This window comes from Cydia pomonella, chromosome 6 (assembly GCF_033807575.1).
Source record: "Cydia pomonella isolate Wapato2018A chromosome 6, ilCydPomo1, whole genome shotgun sequence".
NCBI lineage: Eukaryota > Metazoa > Arthropoda > Insecta > Lepidoptera > Tortricidae > Cydia > Cydia pomonella.
In genome coordinates, this window is record NC_084708.1 from 7,523,063 (window position 1) to 7,550,818 (window position 27,756).

At 40.5% G+C, this 27,756-nt stretch overlaps 1 protein-coding gene across 1 annotated transcript; it reads right to left on the reverse strand.

The window, feature by feature from the left end:
- Positions 1 to 3,861: 3,861 nt before the first annotated feature.
- Positions 3,862 to 27,625, reverse strand: LOC133518847 (putative phosphoenolpyruvate synthase). The gene is made up of 23 exons (XM_061852588.1): positions 27,049 to 27,625; positions 25,874 to 26,134; positions 22,634 to 22,802; positions 20,014 to 20,124; positions 16,812 to 16,911; positions 16,508 to 16,644; positions 15,983 to 16,110; positions 15,469 to 15,630; positions 13,462 to 13,640; positions 12,658 to 12,806; positions 12,173 to 12,448; positions 11,936 to 12,083; positions 11,488 to 11,754; positions 10,837 to 10,968; positions 10,309 to 10,458; positions 8,523 to 8,687; positions 7,545 to 7,764; positions 6,914 to 7,155; positions 6,634 to 6,788; positions 6,174 to 6,401; positions 5,608 to 5,797; positions 4,780 to 4,897; positions 3,862 to 4,402 (listed from the first exon to the last, which is right to left on the reverse strand). The coding sequence occupies exons 1-23, from the start codon at positions 27,158 to 27,160 to the stop codon at positions 4,254 to 4,256; spliced, it is 3,948 nt and encodes a 1,315-aa protein (XP_061708572.1). The 5' UTR covers positions 27,161 to 27,625; the 3' UTR covers positions 3,862 to 4,253.
- Positions 27,626 to 27,756: the final 131 nt, after the last annotated feature.

The following is a 27,756-nucleotide window of genomic DNA, read 5'->3' on the forward strand; positions in this document are numbered from 1 at the left end:
CATCCACCGCGGCCGCGTGCTGCCCGCCGCCCTGCGGCCCTCCAAGCACTGCTGCGTCCTGTACGCGCAGAGCTCCGTGCACCACTACACTAAGTACCAGGTACGTGAGCCATACGGGTCACACCACCCACCGCGGCCGCGTGCTGCCCGCCGCCCTGCGGCCCTCCAAGCACTGCTGCGTCCTGTACGCGCAGGGCTCCGTGCACCACTACACCAAGTACCAGGTACGTGAGCCATGCGGGTCACACCACCCACCGCGGCCGCGTGCTGCCCGCCGCCCTGCGGCCCTCCAAGCACTGCTGCGTCCTGTACGCGCAGGGCTCCGTGCACCACTACACCAAGTACCAGGTACGTGAGCCATGCGGGTCACACCATCCACCGCGGCCGCGTGCTGCCCGCCGCCCTGCGGCCCTCCAAGCACTGCTGCGTCCTGTACGCGCAGGGCTCCGTGCACCACTACACTAAGTACCAGGTACGTGAGCCATACGGGTCACACCACCCACCGCGGCCGCGTGCTGCCCGCCGCCCTGCGGCCCTCCAAGCACTGCTGCGTCCTGTACGCGCAGGGCTCCGTGCACCACTACACCATGTACCAGGTACGTGAGCCATACGGGTCACACCACCCACCGCGGCCGCGTGCTGCCCGCCGCCCTGCGGCCCTCCAAGCACTGCTGCGTCCTGTACGCGCAGGGCTCCGTGCACCACTACACCAAGTACCAGGTACGTGAGCCATGCGGGTCACACCACCCACCGCGGCCGCGTGCTGCCCGCCGCCCTGCGGCCCTCCAAGCACTGCGGCGTCCTGTACGCGCAGGGCTCCGTGCACCACTACACTAAGTAGGGGAGATAGGGGAGCATTGGGCAGTCGGGAGGTTCGGGCACCACCTTGTAAGTCGGGTCGTATGGAAGCTACTTAATTTTGTATACTGTGTTAGTTTAGCTTACTAACTGGCAACACCGCTCAGGCTAATGTCATCTGCCATTTTGATTAGTTGTCAGTGTCACATGCCATCGATCGTTTCGTGCGTGCAAAAGAAAATATTTTGATGTGATTTCGAAAAAAATAACAACATGATCTGCGAAACGCCGTAAGTTTCTGTATTGTCTTCTAGTAATGTGTTTACGAAAGCTAATATTAACGTATAAATTAAGGTAAAACATTAGACTACAAAAACATATTTGAATTTATTTGTGAAATGAGGGGGTGGGGAGCATTGAGCACAAATTTTAAAGGGAGGTTTGGGCATGCCCAATGCTCCCATCACTATTGTTTGTTTCGGCAATCACTGTAAAAAGAAAATTATTTCAACAGATTTAATTTGCGTGGAAATATTGAATTTGAATACTTTTGATGTTTTATTATTATTTGTGTTATTAATTATTATTTTTTCTAGAAAAATATCCTTTGAATTTAAAAAGAAAAATAAGCGACGCGAAATCCCTAAATATATAATATTACGTGCCATAGAAAAAATTACAAAGGGAACAAAGATTAATAGACTAACAAAGAGATAAGACTGCAAATAAATACTACATACCTCGATCAAATCTCCAAAGATATTTAAAACAAGGCACTTTAAAAGATGTTTTTTTTTTGTTTCTTCTAAATTCATATCTTGCCAAATATTCGCTGAAGATGAAGAAGCCAAACTGTCAGAGTATCTCATAACATCATCTGAATTTAATTATCGACCGTCAAAAGTGCAAACGCGTCAGTTGACTTATGACTATGCATGTGCAATACATAAAAAAATACCAGAATATTGGACTAAAAATAAAATAGAGTCAAAAGGTTGGATAAGAGGGTTTTGAGTACTTACAGTTTATAAAAGTTGATCGTTTGTTGATTTTATTGCAAGTTTTTATGGTTATATGATTTAATATTCAAGTAATTTACCATTAAGTGGCGTATTTAATACAGTGCCCAAGCCTCCCATTGAGGTGTCCAAACCACCCGACCATTGGGAGGTTTGGGCACTTTTGACAGTGTTCAGAAAATCTCTTGCAATTTTGAGACTGGTTATAATTGTATAAGTGTTCTTCGTTATAATTGAAGCCAAATATACGTGCTACTAAAATAAGGAGTAAAAAGTAGATTTTGTTAAAAAATTGCATTTTTATTGAGACTTAAGTAAAAAAGTGCCCAATGCTCCCCTATCTCCCCTACCAGGTACGTGAGCCATACGGGTCACACCACCCACCGCGGCGGCGTGCTGCCCGCCGCCCTGCGGCCCTCCAAGCACTGCTGCGTCCTGTACGCGCAGGGCTCCGTGCACCACTACACTAAGTACCAGGTACGTGAGCCATACGGGTCACACCACCCACCGCGGCCGCGTGCTGCCCGCCGCCCTGCGGCCCTCCAAGCACTGCTGCGTCCTGTACGCGCAGGGCTCCGTGCACCACTACACCAAGTACCAGGTACGTGAGCCATGCGGGTCGCACCACCATCGCCCTCCAAGCCAATTAAGCACTACTGGTTTAAAACCGGGAAGAAAAGTAGAAAACCCGCTTAACAACTTTAAAGGCAGGCGCACATGACCTTTAATGTTAGGAAAAGAGATCGAGGATAACACTGAAGTACCCGTTAAGTATATTAAAAAAGTATAAAATCGCAAACCTGTTAACTCCATTTAAAGGATATTAGGTAAAGATTTGCAACTATAAGCCAAAAATACCTTAACGTCTAGCAGTACAATTACAAGAAAAATTTGCTAATTGTCAATGGTATTACAAAATAGAATAGTTTTGTTTTAAAACTAAACGAAATAGAACAAAAGTAGGTAAGGTATGTAAGCCTACCTACCTTGTAGGAATGAGGTATGAGAGTAGGTAGAGTATTAGGACGGTGGGACGCTAGAGGATAGGTTGCAAAGCTTTTAACTCCATGTTTAGCCGACGTGAACGTTCCGACAGGTACTGTGCAACGCGGACGTGGAGTGGATCGCGTGGCGCGCGGGCGCCCCGGCGCCGGCGCGCGCGGTGGTGGTGGCGCCGCGCGTGCTGGTGGGCCGCGTGCGCTACCGCGGCACCTCCCTGCTCGGCGCGGTGCCGGCGCCCGCCTACCGCTGCCACATCGTCATCCTCGGCCGCCCGTTCGCTGTCAACACCTACGAGCTGCTCGTGTTGGCGGACACGGACACGTAATCGTTCGGAATGAGCTATACAGAAATTTTAACTGAGCTTTGAAATTTAAATGTTTAAGTCGCAGGCGAGATACGTGCGAAATCGAGATCGGCGTTTGAAAAGTTGGGCATTGCAAAATCGAACATATTTTTAATTGTATTTAGATGGAGCGACGGAAATTGTACCTAAGTTATTTGCTGTAGAAACTAAATTGATTTATATCGGAAATACTACTAGGAGCGGCAATTTTGCCAACAGTGAAATTACTTGTGAACGTTTTGGGAATGTAATGTGAATTCTTTATTATGAGAATTTTTGAAATATGTACAATCTTTTATGAACAATTTTGCTCACAGCGAAATTAATTGTGAATGTCCAGTAAGCGTTTTGTGAATGTTTTGTGATCTGTTTACCTACTATGGGAATTTTTGAAATATATACAATCTTTTATGAATAATTTGTATATTAATTTATAAAATCCAATATCTAAAAAAAAATACAATAAATTATCACATTAGGTAAATAGGTATTGTATACTTATCATAATAGCTAATTAAATAAATCACAATATAAAATCTAACCTAGGGCACGATATCGAGCCATCTATGATATATCTGTTGGTATACAAAATATTATTTCTAAGGGCTGACAAAACATTACATGGCCCTGCCCAAGTATAGTGCTGTATTTTATGAATAAATGTTTATCACTTTGTATAAATTAAAATAAAACATTAAATAAGCAACTTTGTAATAAAAATACTGTATAATATTGTAGAATTATCATAATGAGGTAATAAATCACATAATAAAAACTCATTTCGGGCGGCCTATTCCCAATCACCCACAAATCCGACAGTAAACATAATTATTTCTACGGGCTAACTTCAGTTTTTGGTCATGTTTTCTATCACACTAGGAGCATGTTGAAAAACGCTGATGTGCATCATACTAAAGGTGATAAAGCTCACTGCAGTACAAATGGATTTGAATAGGCGGGTGTATTTATACATTCACACGCTCACAATCGTTTGTAACATCCGTATGTAGGAGGGAAGGCTTCATCAACCGTGTGCCACTGATATAATCAATGAAAATGATATAGCACGAGTCATATTTGAGTCACGGCAGCTAGGCGTTTTCTTCTTTAGGCACGGTGACGCGCTCCAGCACGCCGCGCGTGCCGGACAGGCGCACCAAGTCGCCCGTGCGGAACATGTCCGTGGCGTTGGCCGCGCCCACTATGCATGGCAGGCCGTACTCGCGTGCTATCACCGCTCCTGTAAACACCCACCATTGGTATTCCGCAGGTCTGATATTTTTGCCTACATAACCTACAAATTTATTGTTTTGGACTAGTAAGCTTTGATATAAAGTCGCGACGCGAATTGCAACAAATCGATCACGTAGGTAGATAAAGTTGTGTAAATACAAAAACGAGCGAAATTCCGTTGCTCTTTTCTCGATATCGACCGGAAAGGGTTTTGTATCAATCTACCTACTAGTTTGGGTGTGCTCGAACTACTGGACGATATCCATTGGCTCGAAACGCTATTAATAAACATGTTTGGTAAAATAATATGCGATCAGATCGAGCCGATTCCGCATCGATAAGTCCGGTGACTCGGTTCTAGGAGATTACGCATCGCATACTAACCATGCGAAATGAGTCCCCCTAGTTCCGTGACGATACCAGTCAAGAGAGGGAAATACGGTGACCATCCAATATCAGTCGAGTGCGTTATTAGAACGTCTCCCTGTTGTAGCTGTCCAATCTGAAAAACGATAATATTTGATAGATAATTTGTTGAGATATTCAAATAAAACCAGCCAAGTGCGAGTCGGACTCGCACAGGAAGGGTTCCGTGCCTTTATATATAAAAAACGGTCACCCATCCAAGTACTGACCCCGCCCGACGTTGCTTAACTTCGGTGATTGGATGAGGACCTCGAGATTGGAAAGAAATATTTATTTTATTCTGTTTTTAGTATTTGTTGTCATAGCGGCAACAGAAATACATAATGTATAGAAATTTCGACTGGCTAATTATCACGGTTCATGCTGAGATACAGCCTGGTGACAGACGGACGGAAACACAAATAGACATACATCGTATATCGTAATTAAAAATAATAACAATAGGTGTACTTATATTAAGAATGTCTACTTACTTTTCCTATCTATCGGAAGAACAAAAACGATATTTTTTATTAGTTTTGTTGTTTTTGCATCCATCTACACTACAAACTGTGTTATTTGTTCGTAACGAAGATATTTCTTTCGCATACATTTTGGCATATTCGAGCACGCGGCGACGCGGCGTGCGTACGTGAGCGCGTGTGACAACCAACTGGCTTACTTTTGTACCGTGAACGGGACGAGATTCGTAGGTATAGATCCGAGCTCGCGGAGAGTTCCATAGCCTACCCTTGTGTTGGGCCTTAACGGCATGCATTAGTAGTACTGCGTGTAGCGAGTGTATACCTCCGAAAGATCCTTGACGACACAGGCCCGCGCTACGGTCTCGCCGCCGCACACGGACGTGGCCTCGAGGCGCGCGTCGCCGGCCTCCACGCGGGGCCTCGCCGCCGGCAGAGGCGACAGCCAGCCCGAGTTCAACTCGGCAAATCGCAGTTTTGACCAAGCAGTAAAATGCTGGTGGCGCTGCATGGCTCTGTAAATGTTCATAAAACATATATAGAATAATCCTAAAATCCATAACTAACATTTATCAGATGTCATGTATCAGATTGTAATGTCAGGCAGATGCTAGACGACCAGTATTTTTGTATATTACCGCAATATTATGGACCCTTGGTAACTAACCCTTGCAATGTCACTCCACCTTACCTACTTACTTCTTCAGCAAGTCTGGATTCCTATATAAGTACCAGTAACATGTATGCGGAAGTAGTAGACCAGGTTAGCGTCAGGGAGGTACCAACGCTGGACGAGGAGCTGGCCTAGTCGCCGGAAAGCTAGCCGTATCTTGTCGATAGTATAACTTGTACTTGGTACATTAACAATGTCGCTGCAACTAATATACTCACTTCTTAAGCAAGTCTGGGTTTCTCGTCTCGATATACTCCAGCAGCTCGTGAACGCGGAAGTAGTAGACTAGGTCAGCATCGGGGAGGTACCACCGCTGGACGAGGAGCTGGCCTAATCGCCGGACAGCTAGCCGTATTTTGTGAATGGCCAGGATTAGGTGCGCTTTAGTACCCTCGCGGTGCCGTACGGTGCGCCGGCATAGAGGTAGAAGCCAGCGTAGGACTTTCCTGGAATGGACACCAGATTTACACATTTGCAGTTCCCACATATACCAATGCGTCCAGAAGGAACACGAAGTATTACATTCATGAATTACTGATGCAGGCCACAAGAAGTAAAAATCATGGCTTTAAAAAAATATGTTGGAATTGCTTCTTTGTCTCTTCATGCCAATAATACCAATCCTATAAATTAAGAAGCCAGGACTTCTTGGGTTTACTATTCATAAGAAGAAGATACCTTGTGCTGGATTTCTTGGGTGTTTTAAGTGCTGCGATGATTTCGGCGTCAGTCTTGGCGTGCGATTTGATGGGTTCCTTAGGAGGCCGCATGTTTTGCAGGACCTCCATCAGGTCGTCGGGAACCAGGGCCCAGGGTTTCGTCGCCAAGTCGAACTGACAACACCAAAATATACATGGTCAAATTATGGGCTTGAAGGTATCAACAAGGAAAAAAGAATAAGGAGACAGATAAATGTAAATCGGGTTGTTTGTATAGAAAATATAAATGAATGGGCTACCTCCATAATGCATCTATGGCCATGTTTGTTCAAGAACTCCATGACTTCTTTGTGGACATCTGGCAGATTATCTTGCAGCCAGCCGAGCGCGTCCTTAGGCTTCTGCGCGCGGAATTCCTCCACCTTCCCCGAGGCGCCCAGCTTGCGTGCCAGGCGGTCCAGGATGTGCGGCACTTCGGCTGACAACACGTCGCCTGAACTGAGGATTACGCTTATCTCGTTGCATTGCTCGGAGGTGAAATCTGAAAAATGATTGGGTTGGTAGTTCTAGTTAAGGAAATTGCGGCTACTGCCACTACTACTATAGACACACAAATACGGTAAAGGCTAAATCACTACTGTAATCGAATAATCGCAGTAAAAGGTCATGGGTTCCAGGAGGGACTCTAGATCTTGCGAAGCTGCCAAAGCGTTCCCTATCCTACTTCTAATAAGATTTGAGACTTCTAATAGGTTTTTGTATAAGACACCAATCCTACTACATAGATCGTCTTCGTTTTCTTCTAGCAATATTTTTTTAGCTTTGTTTCCTCTAGCCGCCCAGAGGCCTATATAACTCTCTTACTTTTTTTATTGTGGCGAATCAAAATTGCATTTGTTTTGGCAAGATGTTAAATGACAGTCTACATACCCTGCCCCCCCTCCAACAGGACTGTCATAGCAATAAACTGGCTAGCTGAACTCGCAGCGCTAGTGCTCATGTGGTTGAACGCGAACCGTCGGATATCTTGGTCTAAATCCACCAAAGCTGCCAGGTATTCCTCGGGTCGGTCTGACTTGAACGAGTCGATGGTCATTCGGTCGACCTTCTTGATCGTGTCGTTCATGTGCCATTTGGTGAACAGTAAGTCCTGGAAAATAAACCACGATAAAACGAATGGATAAGTAAACTACTTCAACCAATACACAACTTGTGTGAAGGTTCACAGGGCTATTAGGATGTATACGATCAGTATCTATTATGTTCGAAGGAAACTGAACCTTGCTGTGCAAGTTATAAGGTCGTTAACCTGGGACATACCGGGGCACGCTACAGACGCAGTCGTAGGCTACCTTGACAAAAAAAATAATCCCCGTTCCGGGCTTGTCGGTATATTGAAGAAGTTTTCGTCATTTCGTGCAGAGACTGCAGAGGAGGCTTGTGCTATAGCACAAGATTCCGTTTCCATGAATCGGGTAAAAAAAACCATATCCTGTATATAGGATAAGGTTTTTTTATCCGATTCATAGATCATGGCAGGCTTGCCAGTCCAGTGCGGTACAGAGTTACGCTAAAAATATAAGGTCGTCGGCCACTTTGTCATACCAAACTAAACCTTTGCTATATGTATATATCTGCGGCCGATCGTAAAATCAGGCCGATTGTAAAGTTCCTGTATAATGTTTTGACTGTTGTCACATTAAACCAATATATAAGTAGGATAGGCTTATTACGGTGCTTCAGATGCCCCAAGGGCAAACTGTCCAGAAATATGAAGCGGGACTCCGCCGGTTCCCTGGAATGAGACAATAATTTTCACGTTTCGCGATATTCGAAGAATTTCATGATCTGCCTGATTTTACGATCTGCCGGCGATATATACATGATAAGATTGATAAGTTAGGTTACCTGAGTCATTTTTAATATCATGGCAGGTTTGTCGGTCCACTTCGGTTTTCGGCGATGCAAGGCCACGCTGAAAATATGATCGTCGGCCACCTTGTGACCGTGAACTGCCATCTCGATCATGCGGATGCCCACATCGATTTCTGATGATACCCTTTTGTATACCGACTGAAAAAATAAGTCTATGTTATCATTTTTTGTGAACTAATAACATATTAGAGAGTAAAGGATTCACAACTGTGCGCTACAATGATACCTAATCAGCGACTTTAGTATAAAACACAACGAAGAATAAAGTAAATAAAACTTTTTCAACAAATTATATCGCCTATAATGAATTTCAAATCCATCCTGATGTTTCGAACCATTTAACTAATTTAGTGCTCAACGGAGGAAATAGTTATTTACGATACAGGTGCAGAAAATAGGACATTCGCAACGAGTGTTGATAAATTAAAACACGACCGAAGGGAGTGTTTTAAATCGACACGAGTTGAGAATTACCTATTCGCACGTGTATCGTACAACGTTTTACAGTAGGTACATATGGCTCTTTAAAGTTTCGACATAAAGTAGCACCATATGTAAAAACATATTCACCACTGTCAAAATTACAATGTGTGCAAAACTAATACCCAAATACAAAAATTATAATTAAAGGCTCGTTATTCGTGCAAAATAGGCGTATAAAGCTTGCTATACATTACAACTACCTATTTTAAGTAACACTATTATACTAAAATGTCCACACCATTGAAAGCTTTGGTGTCACAGGTCTATGTCTTTCTTATTCCTTTAACAGATGGACTACTGGATTCCAAGCTGAAACGTCGAGGTGTACCTATTATGAATTCATTATATCCGTTAATAGTAGTTTATGTGACTGCTACATAATAAAAGGCATTAAAATACACGAGTGTTTTAATGCCTAATTATGTACAGTTGCATACACTATTTTATCTACACACTATTATAAATTTTCTATGAAATATTCACTAACCGAAATTACAGCCTCCGTTAAGGCATCGTTGCCTTATCGTTTCTTGGCGGACCTCGCGGATATGTGGTGGCGTCACCGAAAATTTTTTATCGCTCATTTTACACGCACCTTTTGCTATAGTTACTTTAAAAACAACAAAGCATATTCATTTTATACTTAAAACTGATTAGATTCCTTGAAACTGACTAGATTCCGTTGACGCGAAACGCGAATGCTTTTTTCTCTTCAGTTAAAGCAAAAACCTAGTTGACGAAATCAACTAGTTTTTCAACTAGTTGACGTTTTCTAAGTTAACGTTTCGTTTCGTTGAAGCGAAAACCGTCAACGACCCACCACTAGCGGTAAATGAAAACTTTTTTCACGCATGTAGTTTTTTTTTAATTCAGAGACAAACTAGTGAAACTAGAGTCGGGGGCGTATTTCCGTATCATTCGATACAAACGAACATGCGAGATATGTCAAAATTGTATGCAATTGACATTTCAATTCGAACAAAAAGGCATCTCGACTGATATTAGAATAGAGGTCAAATCGAATTGCTTTTTCTTCAGAGATGTTCCAAATTTGAATGCATAACCAAATCGATTTTGATGTAGTTATGAAGCTATAACTACATTATCACAGATAAGAAATTTGTTGTAACAAAACAGTTTATCGTAATGTTGGCCATTATTTACGGATTTTGAAGGCATCATAGAGGGTTTATGATATGTGTGTAGATAAAATAGTTTTATTTAATAAGTAACTATCGCGGTAAACGAAGACAATAGTAAAGAATAAAGGACTCACGTTATACAGCGCCATAGCGCAGCGGCTGTGGGTCACGATGATACTCTGGTCGAATCCTTCTTGGTTGCTGCCGATCATGCGATCGATGGCTCTCTGTAGCGGTCGCAACATTACGTCATAGCTCAACGGCGACAGGGCCTTGGGTAACACCTGTTAACAACATAATTGCAATGACATTTTTCATTGGCAAAAACATCTAAAACTGCATATTGTTTAAAGTGTTCAAGACAAGAAATTAGAATACAAGACTCACTGGATTTAACATTTAAATTGCGTTCCACACTAGTTAAAGTACTCCTATGAAATCGATTATTTCCATAGAAGTAGTGGTACTTATTTGAACTCTTTAGTTTGTACCACAACGCAAACTATTTTAGGTAGGTACTTTGGCTGCCGTTAGTTCCACTTTCTAAGCTTTACGTCACTCGTCACGATCCGGTAGTCCATCTCTTTTGACCACCGCTCCAAAGATGTGATGGGTTAAATTTGAATCAGATGTACCATTCCGTAAAAAATATAAAAACTTACCTCGCCAGTGTTAGCGAAGGTTATGAGCTCGTCATCCGACATGATCGGGTAGTCCATTTCGTGGAGTAGTTCCTCTTCCGTCCATCGCTCGAGAGATGTGATAGGTCGTGCTTGAAGCAGGTAGATGCCATCCTTCACAAATTATATAACAATGTTGTATTATTCATACATTTACCAAAAACGAATATATAGAGCATAACTAATGCCATAAAATAAACATTAATCTTAAATAACCAACAAGCTGACTACAACTCCGTACCTACATCAAAAACTAGGTACTCAATGTCACAGGTAAGTATGGTATAATTGGTAACTGCTGCAAGCCGCTGTAAGGCAGCAGAAGTCCTTATACCAACAAGCCAGCTTCGACTTTCCGCTCAACGAGGCATATTCTTGTTGAACTTACAACAACCTCTGCATCTTCTAAATAGGTTACAGTCAAAAATTTACCTTGCGAATAGCCCACTCCATATCTCTGCCAGCGCTCTACAGCTCTACCTGGCGCACCCCAAGCCTGGCCTGCCTCAAAACCTTACTCTGCGCGACGCACAGAATTCCTCGCTCGGCTTCCGACACTGCTTGCATTTCCACGCCACCGCTACCGCTGAAACACGGGATGTCATCGAACCGAAAAGTCAATTGAATAATTACCTCACAAACAGCCCACTCTATATCCCTGCCCGCGCCCCACAGCTCCTCTTGTCGCACACCGAGCCTCGCCAGCCTCAACACCTCGCTCTCCGCGAGGCACGGCACTCCTCGCTCAGCTTCCGAAACTGCTTGCACCTCTACGACACCGCCGGTGGCTGACACACGGGACGTCTTCGAGCCGAGCACGATGCTAGATATCGTGAGGCCGCCGTCTGGGCCACGAATGACTGTTATCGTGTCGGGCTCGACTGCGCCAGATACCACGCTCTGGAAAATACAATAGAGGAGATTAACATCTAGTACTTAAGCCTCCAATTCGGAGCATCCCGACCTAAAAAAAACTTCGTTTGTGTAATGTGGTAAACTCCTGAGGCTGCAATTGTGTGCGAGTACCAAAGATTTTACCTTTAAGCCTGGACCAAATTTGAAGAACCCTGCTAATACTGACCTCGCCAAGACCGTAGTTCGCGGTGATAAGAAGCCGCGAAGGATCGCCGGCTGCAGGGTGTTTAGTGAACAGGACGCCAGCTGCGCGCGGCGAAACTAACGCCTGCACTACTACACCACCACCACACAGACATTGCTGACCGTTTTGTCTGAAACAAATTGCACCCATGTATATATTATCTGTGGGATCAGCTAAATCAGATTTACAAAAATTTTGTATGAATTTGTGTTACAATACCTGCGGTAGTACGCGCTAGTGAACGCGAACATAGATCCCCAGCACTTCTGCACGCCACGAAGCACATCCTCCTCGGTACACCCGAGCACGGTCTCGTTCTGCCCGGCCGCGGAGAGTGACTCGCTGTCTTCTCCCACCGCTGAAGACCTAACTGCGAAGCGGATTTCTGGGCCTAAGCCTGCTTTTACAGCCTTCTTCTTTAAGTCATTTAACTCCTTTAGAATTTCTTCTTTAATATCTCCCGTTATTTCAGTTTCAGTTATTAACTGTGCTGCCCTGTAAAAGTTTATATTGTATGAATTTTATTTATTATGTATCTATTAAACGGTCTTAGAGCGACGCAAGCGTGCGAGTGCCGTTGCTATTCGTGAATTATAGAATTTAATTGTCTATATCTTGATAATGATACAAAACTAATTTTGAATGAATGTGCACATGATTTTCCGTACGCCGCAGTGGGCTTTTGACTTAACAATGTTCGTTACCTAGTACATGTTTGTTTAAAGTGTGCCTCTTCGTAATCACCGCCAGCCTTTTCAATTTCTAGTATAGCTTCCTTCAATTTCGGGTTCATTTCCAGATGCTTGTCGAGCGCTTTAGTAGTCAGACAATAGCCTGGTGGAACTTTGTAACCCTGAAAACCACTCGAACTTTACACATTCTGTTCAGCCATAACGTACCTATATACTCGTATTATACTCGTAATATTCAAATGTATAATACGAGTACATCCAAGAGTAGTCCTTAAGCTACCAATCAAAACCAAAATGTTCTGCGATGTTTACCTAGTTGTTTCACAGATAAAGATCTTTCTTCTTTATCCACGTTGTTTCCCGCAAAACTCTTAATTCATGTACCTACTATTTCCATAATTGTAAGTATTTTTAATTATTAAAATAACCAATGTCGTAAGTAGGTCATACATAATCATCTAAAACTTGTTTATCCATGGTAGCGGTTCCTCTGAACGCAGTGAGTACATAACACAAGCTGTATTTACTATGTAATGTACTTAATCCTATTCCAGGCCGCACCAAACTACAAAGTATTTACGAAAAATCCATATTTATTTCAATTAATCCAACTTACAAGCAAGTCACACTATTCGAAAGTTAAATCTAATTTGAACCTTAAATCGAAGCGGTAAAGTTGACATTCAATTGGCGCGTATGTCGAATTTAATGACGATCGATAAATCGAACTATGCCTGGAAAAAGGTTAAGTACATATGTACCTACACGTACATGGTACGTTAAATTAACTAAAAATAACATTTCGTCATAAATCACCTCTTCTTCCTGCATGGACACCAGCAACGACAACGAAGCGCCCTTGCCGCCCACATACTCGGGACAGGAAGCCACTTTAGACTCGAAGAGGGCGCAGTACGACACCGGCCCAACTTCACTTGCTGCGAGCCATTTGAGGGCGCGCGCCGGAGCGAGGCGAATAGCTGGTTCTCTTATGTCTGAAATATTCCATATTTTAATAGATTTAGAGATCAGATCCTTCCAACTCGCATAGTAGGTACAGTCAGCGTCAAATACTTTGTAGCAGTCATCGTGTCCAAATAGTTCGGTACACCATACTAAATATATGGTGTACCGAACTATTTGGCTACTTTGGTTGCTACAAAATATTTGACGCTGACTGTACATTAAAGTATTACTGTGCTGAAACTATCTCTCCCATCACAACCGAGGAAGTGGGTAAAGCCATGTCCACGATGAAGTTCGACAAAGGCTCTGGAGCTGACGGGATTAGCACAGAGGAACTTGTTTTCGGAAAGACTAACCTTTTACTTCCCCTTGCAAAATTATTCAATAACATTTAAAAAACAGGACAATTACCCCAAAAGCTGCTTAATTCTAATATGATACTTTTATACAAGAAAGGCGATAAGTTCGACATAGGCAACTATCGACCAATCAGTCTGGTGTCACATATTTACAAAACATTTATTAAAGTTATCGCATGCTATTAGTGTCGCACCCCCCGAACAGGCTGACTTTCGTCCCGGATTTTCCACCACCGACCACCACACACTCAACCAGATCATTGAAAAGTGTAATGAATTTAAGATCCCCCTGTATTTAGCATTTGTTGATTACAGAAAAGCATTTAATAGCATAACCCATTCTGCCATAGTAAACACACTCATAAAGCAAAACATTAATCCTACCTATATAAACTTAATCAAAAATATATACAGTAATAGTACCGCCGATATGAAACTTCAGTACTCCGGTCCGTCGTTCCCTATACAACGAGGTGTCAAACAGGGTGATCCGCTGTCTCCTAAACTATTCACAAGTACCCTCAAAGAAGTTTTCAAGAGCCTGGTGGTTTCCTGGGAGGCTAGGGGAATAGTCGTCGGTGATAGGAGGCTATCAAATCTTCGTTTCGCGACGACATCGTTCTCTTTGACCCTACTGCAGCAGAACTGAAGCAATAGCTCCAAGATCTGAGCAACACAAGCCCTCAGGTTGGACTTTAAATGTAGCGCGCGAAGACTCAAGTGATGCCGATAGAGGGACGTGGACGGGGCAGGCCCAAACAGAGATGGCGGGATGACCTGGACAGCTTCCTGAACAACTGGCCGGAGGAAACACCAAATCAAGGGGAGAGGCCTTTTCCCAGCAGTGGGACACTCAAACAGGCTAATAAAAAAAAATATTGATACTGAAACACAAAATTTTGTGAGCGTCAGGATGGCGGGAGGCCTTTCTGACGTCAGAACGGCGGGTGGACCTTTTTTGTTCAATGTCTCGTTTTAGGGAGAGGAACACAGAAGGTACAATATGTTTATAAATATTTCGTTGAAATTCACCGCATCGTATGGCATTCGAAGGTCTACCCGCCATCCTGGTGCTCACAAAATGTTTCACCACACCAACGCAAGGAAAATACTAACTATGAAATACCAAATAAATCAAACCAAATCAAATCAAATAAAAGTCATTTCCACCAGATAATATAAGGAATCAACTCAAAATTTACATTGCATCAAAAATATTTTGAGCTGACGGTCCATGTTTTGTCTACATCGAATGTCATTAAAGTATGTTTTATAAAGAATCGTAAGTTACTTATGAGGTGCAGCAACACTGTCGAGTTGTAAAAGACAGGATTATCGCGTTTGGAAATTATTGTATTGGCAACAAATTATTTCTTCTCGTGTCTAATGTAAATGTTGGCTATTCTAAGAACCGTTGCTTATCGTGTGTTTATTACGAATAACATTTATTTATATAACATTAACATTAGTAGTAACATTTATGGCCGTCGATCCTCACCTGTCGGTTGGTAGCCCAACTCCAGAATCCCCGTACCAGGTTCTCCGTTGATTTCCACCACCAGCGTGCGGTACATCATTTCTTGCTGATACGGCACGCCGCTGAATAACCGTCCGCCCTTAGAGTTGATCCGTACCACTACTTTTAGGTCCTTATCCTTTGCTGAAAAAAAAAGTAGCGAGTCGCAGGTTCATGATTTGCTAAAGGTCGATGTTGCATGCTTATTTTCAATTCTAACGTTTCTCTTTTTCAGTCGTTGCTGTCAAATCCAGCAAATTCATATTTACCTCACTATTTGTACTCCCGTTTTTACTCTCTCAATAACAAAAGTGAATTTAGATAATTTTGGACATCGCCTGAAAATCGCTGTCTGATCAATGATCACGGCAGTAAAAAGGTTTAACTATATGAACAATCAAACTTATAATATAATTATAGTTTCCACCGGTAACTACCTCATTGTATACGTACGATAACTTTTTATATTTATTCTCACTCGAACAATGAAACTTACTGCTCACATTGATCGTATAACTCTTCGGTACGCTGACCGGTAGTTCGCAAAAGTCTGACATGACGAAATCAGTGGCCGTGATACTTTGCACTTGGAAGTCCGGAAATCGGACACACCCTGAATAGCACCTGTAAAGAAACTTTATGAAATTTTGTATTGAGTAAGAATTTTTTGCTTGATTTAATAAACTTCATCCAACTAGCAAGTTTAGAATATATGAGGAAGCTTAGTACATATATTACTAAAAATATCTTATTTGAAGTTCTGATTATTAAAATTTCATACTGAAAAGAAGACTCAGCGGTGGCAGCATGGTTCCATTTTTATTACTTGTCACAATGCAAGTCACTTTCGCGCTTGCATACTTGTTAAAACGTGACAGGCATGGTGACAAATGACAAAGAACCAACCATCTTAGTATATATAAATAAATATTTTTACGATACATATTTCATATTCAGCCGCCTTTGAATTGAAAATTGAATAAATCTCTACCTAATTGAGAAGAATAAGCGATTAACTCACTGCGTCAAAACATTCTTGTAAGCCACCGCTTTTAGCTGTACGGCGCTACCATCTTTAGCCGCTACCATTATGTCCACCGTTCTCCTCAAACCTTGGTAGCCGTACGGTGCCCAACTGCGCTCCTTCACTCCTCGAACCTGCAGATCATCGGAATATCCTTTAAAATACTCCCGATCCCGGATATAAGGTTTTTCCAATGATAGATAAAACCACTTGCCACTGTCATCCACCGAATCATTTCTACCAAATGGACAGCCTAGCTTTTGCGGGTTTCTTATCCTGGGAACTTTCTCGTTTCTCGTACCTGCAAGTACTCGCTCATAGTCGCCACGTCCTGATTGAAGACCTGGAACCGGCCCTGCACCACGCCCCATTGCATCCAGCTGCCGTCTTCCCATCGATCCCTGAACAAATATTCTGTTTCTTATGTGATTGGTTCATTTTATACTTGTCGTGTCGCCTCTATACGTACATAATTACGTAAACAAGTAAAACGTAAAAAACAAATTCAACCAGACTGATTTTTAATTTTTTTCACGTAAGCCGCCTATCATCTATTTTTTTGCAAAAAAGCCCTCTATTTTTAAGCAAGGAGGTCATCTTAGCTAACTCTGTTTTTCATTTCATAGGAATTTGACGTTTTTGGTGGCTCTTCCACTGACACTGTAGTCTGTGAAGAATCAGCTTTGGGTTAACTCTAGACGAAACATTGCGATGATCCTCATTCTATTATATACTGCCTGATATTAATACTGAGGTCCAGATCAATTCACAAGAACTGGCACGAATGTAACGAATGAGTAATTTGATACACACATAAAAAAATATCTATATGTGTATGTTAACGGCACCAATTATGGGACATTTAAGAGAATATTTGGAGTATTTTCGATATTTCACCGACATTTGTAAAATTTCTACCGCTTTATGCTTTAAAAATTGAATGTCCAATTCGTTCTTTATGTATTCTATGTATTTAATGAAAGCTACTGAAATTGGTTTCAATATTATTAACCAATTAAAAGTATGTTTTTTTGCTCCAGTCATGGGGTGTATGGCGCCATTAATTTTTAATTTCACAAATATCAATGAAAAATTAAACTGAAGCAGCTCTTTGGCTCTTATTTATGGTAAAATGTTGCCAGCGATTAAAAACTGATGGTAAATGCTTGTTTTACAGGATTTGTTTATACCATTCCATTACTGGTGCCTGTTCCATTATAGGGGTGTTTACTATATCACATTACCCAATAAAATGGTGGCTCTGATTGTATCGATACAAGTGTCACTCATACAATGAAAGTTTCATTCATTCCATTCGTGCCAGCTTTCGTGAATTAATCTGAAATTACTTCCGAGATATAACGTCTAATGTGGCGCCTAGAAAATTCCTTAAAGGCTTGATATGATTACCTATTACCTAACCGTTATTGTCCGTATACTAGGCATGATATAATATCAGTGATAATATTAACACATCAATCTGATAAAACACTTAACAGGTACCTAAGGCATAAGTGGCATATCGTACTTAACCCAATTCCTAAGGATTTATCAACATACTCTGTTTCCTCAAACACATCATGTGCGTAATATGTGAAATCGTAACATATTGTTTACTTTACCTAATAATTTGGCAACATAATGACAAGCGATTACCTACTTAGGTACGCAAATCACTTTGTTTACCTGCACATTATCCCTATTGACAGAGCAGAAAATAAGTCCACGGATATAAGGTCAACAGGCCATGATAAAGATTTTGGTAGTATTTTTATTTATAATCAACATCTTAAAGTCTATAAGTACATAATATCCAGATTAATTCAAGCCGATGGAAGCCAATTATACACTTCAAATGTGGACTATCCAGTCATGACCACGATTCTCAGTCTTGAAGGGACGACCAAAGGGAGCGAGAACCCAGCCGACGCTAGTCAAATATACATTATGGAAACATTAAATTAAGTCGTGCCCAAAGCGCCAGGAACGGTTATATGTCAGAAGCTGTCAATGTAACCTTCATACAGTCAGCAGATAAAGGTTGATCAATGTAACCAAATATATCGGAACACGTCCTTTTTTCTATAGGTATGGTAACAAAGTTGTGTTATACCTATATCTTTTTGATACTGACTGTACATTGAAGTAAGATTATATTAACTCGCATGCATCCATCATCATGACGTGTAACGTGTACATTTTTATTCCTAAACTACTCAACGATATCTTTAATTAAAAGATAAACTTCGGTATTCAATTATCTAGACAAATTACATGCTGATTGTTTGAATAAATGAGATAAGGGTCCTGGCGTGTCTTCTGATAATCTATTTCACTTAACCCTTTTCCAGGCCGCACAAATCTACAAGGTTTTCCCAATAAATCCAAATATAGATATTCCAATTAATCCAGCTTTGATGATTCATTTAAAGAAAAGTAACATTTCCTGAAAGTGTAATCTAATTTGAACCTTAAATCGGAATACTAAAGTTGAAATCCTAATGGCGCGTATGTGGTCGATAAATCGTACTATGCCTGGAAAAGGGTTAAGTATATAAATGAGCTTCATGTACAGTCAGCTGCAGAGAGAGGGAACCCCCCTGCATAGAATCAGTCTATGCAGGGGGGGGGGGGGGTGTCATCTCTCACTGCAGCTGACCGTACCTAATGGTGGTAGTAAAATATCCCAGCATAAATACTTCATATATAAAATTGGCGGCCAAGACTCAGTAGCTTTTACTGTTAAAAAGTTACCAGATCAAAAGCCAAACCCCTAAGCCGTGACTTTATAATATAAACCTTGAAACTTGGTCCAAAAACTACGGCTAGGCCGTTTATGCCTGCACCTCCATTAATGGAGGGTGGGAGTAATAGATTTATTTCGGGAAGTTTCCTAAGATCACTAAGTGTCCTAAGTTCTGTATACAGAACTACACCCCCCTTTATAGAGGAGGATGGGGTGAAAGTAAGAGACTTCTTAGTTTTCCTGTTCTTCGTATGTAAATCCTAGGCTCCGTGCCAAATTTCCGCTTTCTAGGACATCGGGAAGTACCCTAGAGTTTTGTGTCAGTAAGTGGCCAAAATGTCTTATTTTAGTTATTGATAAATGGCTTCGGCCAAGGCGACAACCATAAGTGGGAACGAAAGGTCCGATCGCTGTGTCTCGCTCCAACCTATGGCCAGCGCGTAAAGTATTAAAGCTATTTTGTTGAAACTTAATTTATTTTACATGTTTCCTAATTACGAAGCTATGAGGGTTTGAAATGAGACGTAACGGTACATAGGTGCCCCGCCTTTTTTTCGTACGTTGTCTTGAAAGATGTAATATAACTAATTTAAATTCCAATCTGTACAATATAGTATAATCAGTCAATTGGTACCCATGGTCACCGTTGCCTCTGATTCTAGTCTAGCCATGGTTCTATAAGTCATTGTATGTCTTTTGATCCTGACGAAATCTGGTATTAGAAGTTTGTACGATTATTTTAAATGCCATCACTCACAAAATATTGGGCCAGTCCCCGTCCCGCCACGGCTCGAGCGCGAGTGCTTCTGCCGCTAACTCGTTGCTCCAGTCTTCCGGATGCCGCACCGGATTCGACGCCGCTATCCAACTGTAACAAAGGAAGGAAAGGAATAGTAAATTAAGGACACCAAGCACCAAGAATATCGTACACTGACCCGCCTTTTCCTATCTCTATAGCACGCGCGTAATTATATTCCTGTCACCGTAATGCCAGCAGTCAATGACACTGTGCGAGCGGGACAGCAATATGCGCTGGTCATAGAGACAGGAAATACCTAGTTGGTTACTAAATTCTGTTACTGCAATAATTTTTATCTACATAAAATATACAAACGAAAGTTGAATAAACTATATCTTAAAATGAAATACACATAATAAGGAATTACATATGACTATATCATTCAAAATGGCCCCCTCTGGCCTTGACACAGGCCCTCAAACGACGAGGCCAGTCATCAATAGCGGCACGCACGATTGTCATGTCTAATTCCGTCACTGTCTTAACTATGGACCGCTTGAGGGAGTCAAGATTTGTGTGGGGTTTAGCACAGGCTTTCTCCTCAATAACCTGGCATATGGCATAATCTAGGGGGTTAAGGGACGGCCGGTCTTCGTGGGCAATAAAATCAATTTTGTTCCTTCGAAACCAGGCTTGAGTTGTTTTTGCCTTATGTGCAGGAGCTGAGTCCTGTTGAAAGACCCATGGCTGGTTTTAAATAGGGTGTGGCTTAAGAGCTTCACTATTGGTTCGAGAACGGTTTCCTGGTAAACTTTGGCCCCAGTTTTCACACCTTTTTCACAGAACAGAACTAACACAGGTTAGCCCTGAGTATGACACACCCAGCCAAATCATCACATAAGAGGGCTGATGGCCTCGTTGCACTCTCAGAACAGCCGCAATCGCCTCTTCACTGTTTTTTGCATAGACCCTGTCATTCTGGCGGTTACAACATTCTTCAATGGTAAATATTTTTTTATCTGTAAATACTATTTTTCGGTGGCCATTTTGTGCGTACCGCTTCAATAGCACGCGACTTCTCTCTAGCCTCATAGTCTTTAATCGTCCATTAAGCAAATGACCTTTTTGTCTGCGGTAAGCGTGTAGTCCAAGGTCTTCATTGATAAATTTTTTTAGGGAGCTTCTCTTCACAGACATCTGTATTGCCAACAACTTTTGCTTCCGGACGGGGTTTCTTGCAATTCTCGCCTTCACTGCCTTTATTAGAGCTGGGGTCCGAATGGTGCATGGTCTTCCAGACCTCTTGCCGTCATCGAAGCTCTGAGTACTATTGTATCTATTAATTATGCGGTAAACAAATTGTTTGTTGATTTTTAGGTTTTCAAGCAACTTCAAAATCATGTTTGGCACCCGCCCACATTTGTGCAACGCAATCACAGCGATACGATTCTCTTTTAGGCCCCAATTCATTATAGTTACGACGAGATAAGCGTTATGTGTGGTATATAATTATAGCTCACAAATCCACCACATTACGTCATTTCTTTATTTTTTCGGTAGCATTTGTTTTAACGGAAATAAAGAGGTTGCAAATCGAGTAACAGAACTTAGTAATCAACTAGGTAGCAGGTCAATGGACGATTTACTTTAATTATTTGACGTAGTAACTTTTTATTAATCTGTGGTATTTGTACGTGTACTTCATGTCTTGCTTGCTGAATAACTTAGTAGAGTTTTTGAAAAGCATGTACGATGTTTTCCAACGGATTGACCAAATTAGTATACCTATTTACAGAAAGTAAATAGGTATTGCAAAATATATATTATATAACAAGTTGTCTAAATCGTTGTAAGCGCCTACCTAACTTATAATAATAGCAAACTCAGTTCAGGCAGAACAAACATTAAAACGTATGCTAATATACTTTGATCTACGAAGCCATAAGTAATTCAAAAAATAAAATATACCTACGAGTAGAAAATAGTGTATTGTGTCACAAGGGAGCAAAATATTGTTTACCACACCAACTCGTAAAGGCTCTCTAGAAGTAGCCTGCGGCTGTCGTGCATCTAAAGGCCTCATTTGCAAAATTTCACTTACCCCCCTCGTTGCAAGATGTACTATATAGCATGAGGGGTTAAACAATAACTTTGCTCCATTATAGACAACTATTTCAAACCACATGCTAACAGTCCGTAGGTACTGACTATTGGATCGAGTGTTTAGTATGAATGCTTTCACAAAACCTGTGAATTTAAAAACTTCACTAAATGTATATCATGTTTTTTTTTAACAAAAAACACTTAAGATACTTTATTCCACTACGGAGTTCTAGTTCCCACTATGTTTCTATCAGACATTGGCAATATATTTGTTGGTAATATCAAAGAGCATTTGAAATAGAGATGGAATGTTAAAAAAAAAAATTGTAGCCACAGTAAATGTACTGCAATTTTTCGACACATGACTAAAACTTTTAGACTTTGATCCTTACTCTTTCACTAATATGTGTTAAATTTGTTCAATATCAAAAAGTAGCGCCATCTTACCGGGCGTAGGCCAAAGGTATGGTGGCATCTTTTCGAACGATGGCCTGATGACCTCTATTTCAAATTACCTTTGGGAATATTGACTTACAGGGCATTGAACTTAGCGTGATGAGTAGTACTGTCCCCAACTTTTGTGACGAGACCGTTGAAGATGATCCTCAAGCGAGTGTGCCGCTCTATTACTTGTATCTTGAGGTCTCCTGCGTGCCACGTCCCATCCGTAGCCTCCCAAGCTCCTACTGCTGTGTCTGGGTGACCTATAGTAACAGTTATTCTATTATTTACAAGTTGTATGCTTGGTTGGTAGTTGGTACCCAATGTTAACCAACAAAAACATTATTTGCTGCCAAACAGAAAAATATAAGAAACAGTTAGGGACAATTTTACACAAATCGGCCTAGCTCCAAACTAAGCAAAGAAATACGAGTAGTCAGTAGTGCAAGAACTAAAGTAGTGAATAAACGATGCATTTTTTATGTAAGTAAGTGCAACTTTCGTTGTCTATAATTTTGGTTTGGCACCGACTTGACAAACTAAGTAATTACCCGGATGGTTATTAATTTTCTTATTATTAGGTATTAATTACTTTTTGGCAGAAATTTGCTTTACAACGGGATAGGGGCTGGACAAGCTAGGATAGGGGTGGGGTATAAAATAGTTGTTTGTTTTACAAGGGGGCAAAGTTATTATTTTAACCGCTCGTGCTAATATTGATACCCGAGCAAGCGAAAGATTCCAAAATTGAATTTGGTATTTATAGTTAAAGATAAAGATAGAGTATTTTCCTCACTTTGATGTGGTGAAAAATGTTGTGTTTCACTTGGAGGTAAAGTTTGTTTAACCCTCGTGCCTTGAAACCCTCGCAATGCTCAAGATTCCAGCACTCGCTACGGTCGTGGTTCAATTTTGGAATCTTTCGCTTGCTCGGGTATCAATATTAGCGCCAGCGTTTAAACAACAACTTTGCCCCCTTGTAAAACAATTCACTATTGTGCTTTTTAGTGGGTTTTGGCTTTTTGAAGGCGGTTCCCTTTTATTAAAAGAGAACTAAAATTAACTTACTTTTCTTTTGTTTTGTTTTTCAATTATTTATTTATTTATTTTATTGCTATTAGTACCTACTCTGTGTAGCCAATGTGTAGCTGTGTATAGAATTGGCAATACCTACATTTATTTCTTTAGAATTTTTATACAATAGGGTATTAAATTGCTCACCAAAATATTTTTTTATTCGGGTAATTCGGGTATTTCAGTTGCGAAATTGATGGATTTGTTATAACGATTCTACTAAATACGTAGCTATAGTGACCGTTCCGGTCTGCCGCATGCCGCATCTATGTATTATAATATAGATTACGTCGTTCTCGTGAATGACATGAAATGCGTTTAATAACCATAACCTGTTGGTGGCTATACAGCTTTGGTATTATCGACAAATAGTAGTAGCATCAGGTGTCTATCTATAGTCAAGGACCTAATGCTCTTTTAAGAAACTCCTCTAAACACCTTTAAATAGTACCGTAGATAAAATTTACCTTAAATCTAATCAATGAATGTTGCAATTTCCTGTACGTACCTATAGGTGCGATTATTATGACAGTATATACCCTGGTACTACTAAACCTTGACTGCGACTGACCTCGACATGTTACCGAAAACAATGTTGTAGACACCTGCCTGACACTTTCGACTTCGCCGTTATTGCAGTCCAAAACCTTATCTTTCGCTTGGCTAAATCTGCAATTTAGTTATTTTGCAACTGCTCGCCGGCCCCATCGACTTTGAATTAACCTGCTATTAAGTAGTATCTAGAAATCACCATTGAAATCACTAGACTTCATAAAATTTAATAAATGTACTTATCTAATTCCAATGCAAACCACGCTTTTCCTATCCTACCTTAACAGCCACGAATATCACATTTAATTTAATTCTATATTTATCCCCGTATTTCTACAAATAAACGACTGTCTATAATTAATACAATTGCTGAAATTATGATAATTCTGTTTTCGGGGTTACATTCCTCCCACTCCCGATAGGTACCAACTGTCTATTTAGTAGGTAAGTCTAGCCCAGTCGATGGTCAACTCAATATGGTCATACGAACATGATGTCACGTAGCAAATGCGCAGTTTTATCTGTGGAGTACGAAGCTATAATTATTGTGTCTAGGTATAGGCGGTAACTAGCAAAACGATTGGAAAAACTGACAACTATTTAAGAACTCTTTTGATTTGTAAAACTAATGAAATCAATGCAGAAAATATTGACCCAAGTGACGCATAACTAAAAGGAGATAAACGTTGCGTATCTACTGTTGCCTTAACATTCTATGACAACATGAAATACTTTACCTATGACCTGTGAAACACCGTGGGATTAAGTGTGATTGTAAAGATTGTAAAGAATGAATTATTTATTGTTATGTTATTAATGATGAAATTGATAATTCAATGTATATATATACCGTATTATTTGACATTTAGATTTTATTCTAGAAAGGTTCTAGACTAGTATTTTTATACAATTTTGATGTTTGACGATCCTTTTGTGAAATTCTTATTATTAAGTTTACCATATCTATAATAGTACAATGTTTTTTTTAGAACAATAATAACTGCATCAATAAATTGCTCTGATATTTAGATTAAGATGATATTTGTAAAATTTGACGATTTAAAAGTGCTTGTTGCTAGGCCTATTTGAATAAAGAATATTTTGACTTTTGACTTTGACTTTTGTCCAGTTGCCCTTAATTTAGACGTTCTTAAATTCTGGATCGTAGCATAATATAAATACATAATATATGTTAGTCTGTATGGTATTTGTAAAAAGGGCTCTATTGACTGAATTAAATTTTTTAATAAATAGGAAATGGGATGCCTAAGTACCGACTAAACATTTAGGAACTTCTTACAACATTACAACATCACTGCATTCTTACAGACTTCAAGATTTTCTTCCCGTGAACTATGTGTAATTGTTGTTAAAAAAGTGCAGCTATATACCTACCTACTAGGCCACTAACACACATGGACAAACAAGCGATAAATCTGTGATGTAATGTGACATGCATGATTGTTTTGATTGTAGTTACGTTTAGGGCTCATTTACACGGTGCGAGAACTCGCATGCGAGTTTCATTACATTGCGGTATTTGATCGGTCGCCGAATTAGTTGTAACCTCAATAGTCCGCAATGTAACTAAAATCGCATGCGAGTTCGCGTGCCGTCTAAATCGGCCCTTAGTTTATAAAAGTCAAGGTTATAGATATGGAAGATCGCGCATTAATTTATCCGTGACATAGTATCAAGGTCGACTTACGTAGTAATTTGTAAGCGCTCCCGTCCGCTAGCTTCACGTGGAAAGTGATTTCTGCTAACGGCTTTTTTCCAGACAACTTGCGTATTCCGAGTAATACGGTAGGTCCCTGTGGTGACGTCGCTTTAATGCTGATGCTGTCCAGGCCCTCAGACGTGAGGGTGGGAAGCGGCGAGTCTTCTGTTAGAGTTGTGGCATTTCTTCGGGACTTCCATCGTCGGACAGCCCACCGCGCGCAGACCAGCTTTAGGGGGTAATTCCACCCTGTGCAGCACACATTATTAAATACCTAACAGTGGACTATATAAGTTCACTAGAATTGATTCGTCACTTTAAGTGAGATATAATGGTATATATGTAAACTATATAATGTAGGTAAGTATGATATAATGGAACTCAGCTACTACTTAACCGTTTATTTAGCAAAAGAGGTTTTTGTATTTGAATCAAAATTAGGTAGGTATTTAAGTATATTTATTATTTGGTCCAGTTAGGTATTTTTATTCTTATTTTAGTGTTGTAGGTAGATACATTGTAAGAAAGCATTGTACGGTGATTTTATAAGAATTATGATAATCAAATTACCTATTATCTGAATACGATTAAAGTTAATGTTTCGCTTAGCAACAATTAGATAAAATATTAAAAGGGTCAGTGTTTTTCAAAGAGATAAGAAATTCTCAATACAATTACGTAATAATCTAGTAGTAGTAGTAAACTCTTTATTGTACAAAAACACATAATAAAAGGAACTTAAAGCTAAGAACAAAGGCGAACTTATCCCTTCAAGGGATCTCTTCCAGTTAACCTTTGAGTAGATGAGAGAAGAGAGTGAGAAGAGGGAATCATTGAACCATACTTTACTTTTATAATAGTGTTCGTTTGTCTATCATGTTTTACTTTTTTAATCTCAATTGCTCAAAGGTTGACTGGAAGAAATCCCTAGGGATAAGTTCGCCTTTGTACATTACACACATCCTGTTTTATTGTATCTTAAGCTGTCTTATGTACAATGAAGTGTTTACATACATACATACAATTTAGTTTAGAACATAGACTACCTACTGTTAGAGTAGAACTCTTTATACCTATAACAAAGTTGGTTGTGAAAATTGCGCAAATATTTCACTAAATGCCTGAAATAAAGCTCCATAAACACATATAATTGTGTGACTGACCTGGTGATCTGTAGGGCCCTTTTCTTGCTGATGTTTTTCTAAATAATAACAAATACGAGACCAATGCCACCGTAGTTATACCAGCTGATAATAACAGATCGAAGAGAAACATCTTTATTCACTTATTTCCAAAAAAATATCCGATCACTGTGTATTTTTAATTTCTGATCCACTATAATCTACAATCATAGCTTTTATCGCGTGATAAGCTGGTCGTACAATTCCGGGAGCGCGCTTTTTGGTAAACGACCGCGCAGCTGGCCGCACCGATCGGATTTAAAAATTGTCACGCCAGACGATTACGAGCTGCAATTCTATTGGGCTGTCAGGTTGAGGACGGATTAGCATTAGAGTTGCGTGTAGGTAGGTTAATAAGAGTATAAACAAAAGGCACGTGTTTAACCGGTCAACTAAGTTGAGCAAATTTCGGTACCTAAAGGTTTAAAGGTCCCTTTTTTAGGTTTTCGTTAGTATTGATCCTAGCGAAAAAGTGTACAGAACCTTTCCTGTAGGCAATTTTATATAGATTATTTGCGTGTAAGAATATTTTTTGCTATAGGTCACCGTTTAAGAGTTATTTACGAAAAACTAAAAAAGGGACCTTTCAATCTCCCCCTATATGTTGGCGCCACCATCATCTATAGGCATCGGAGTTTTTATCGCATGGTAAGACTAATAGCGAGGCTATGGAGTCGACATTAGCAATAA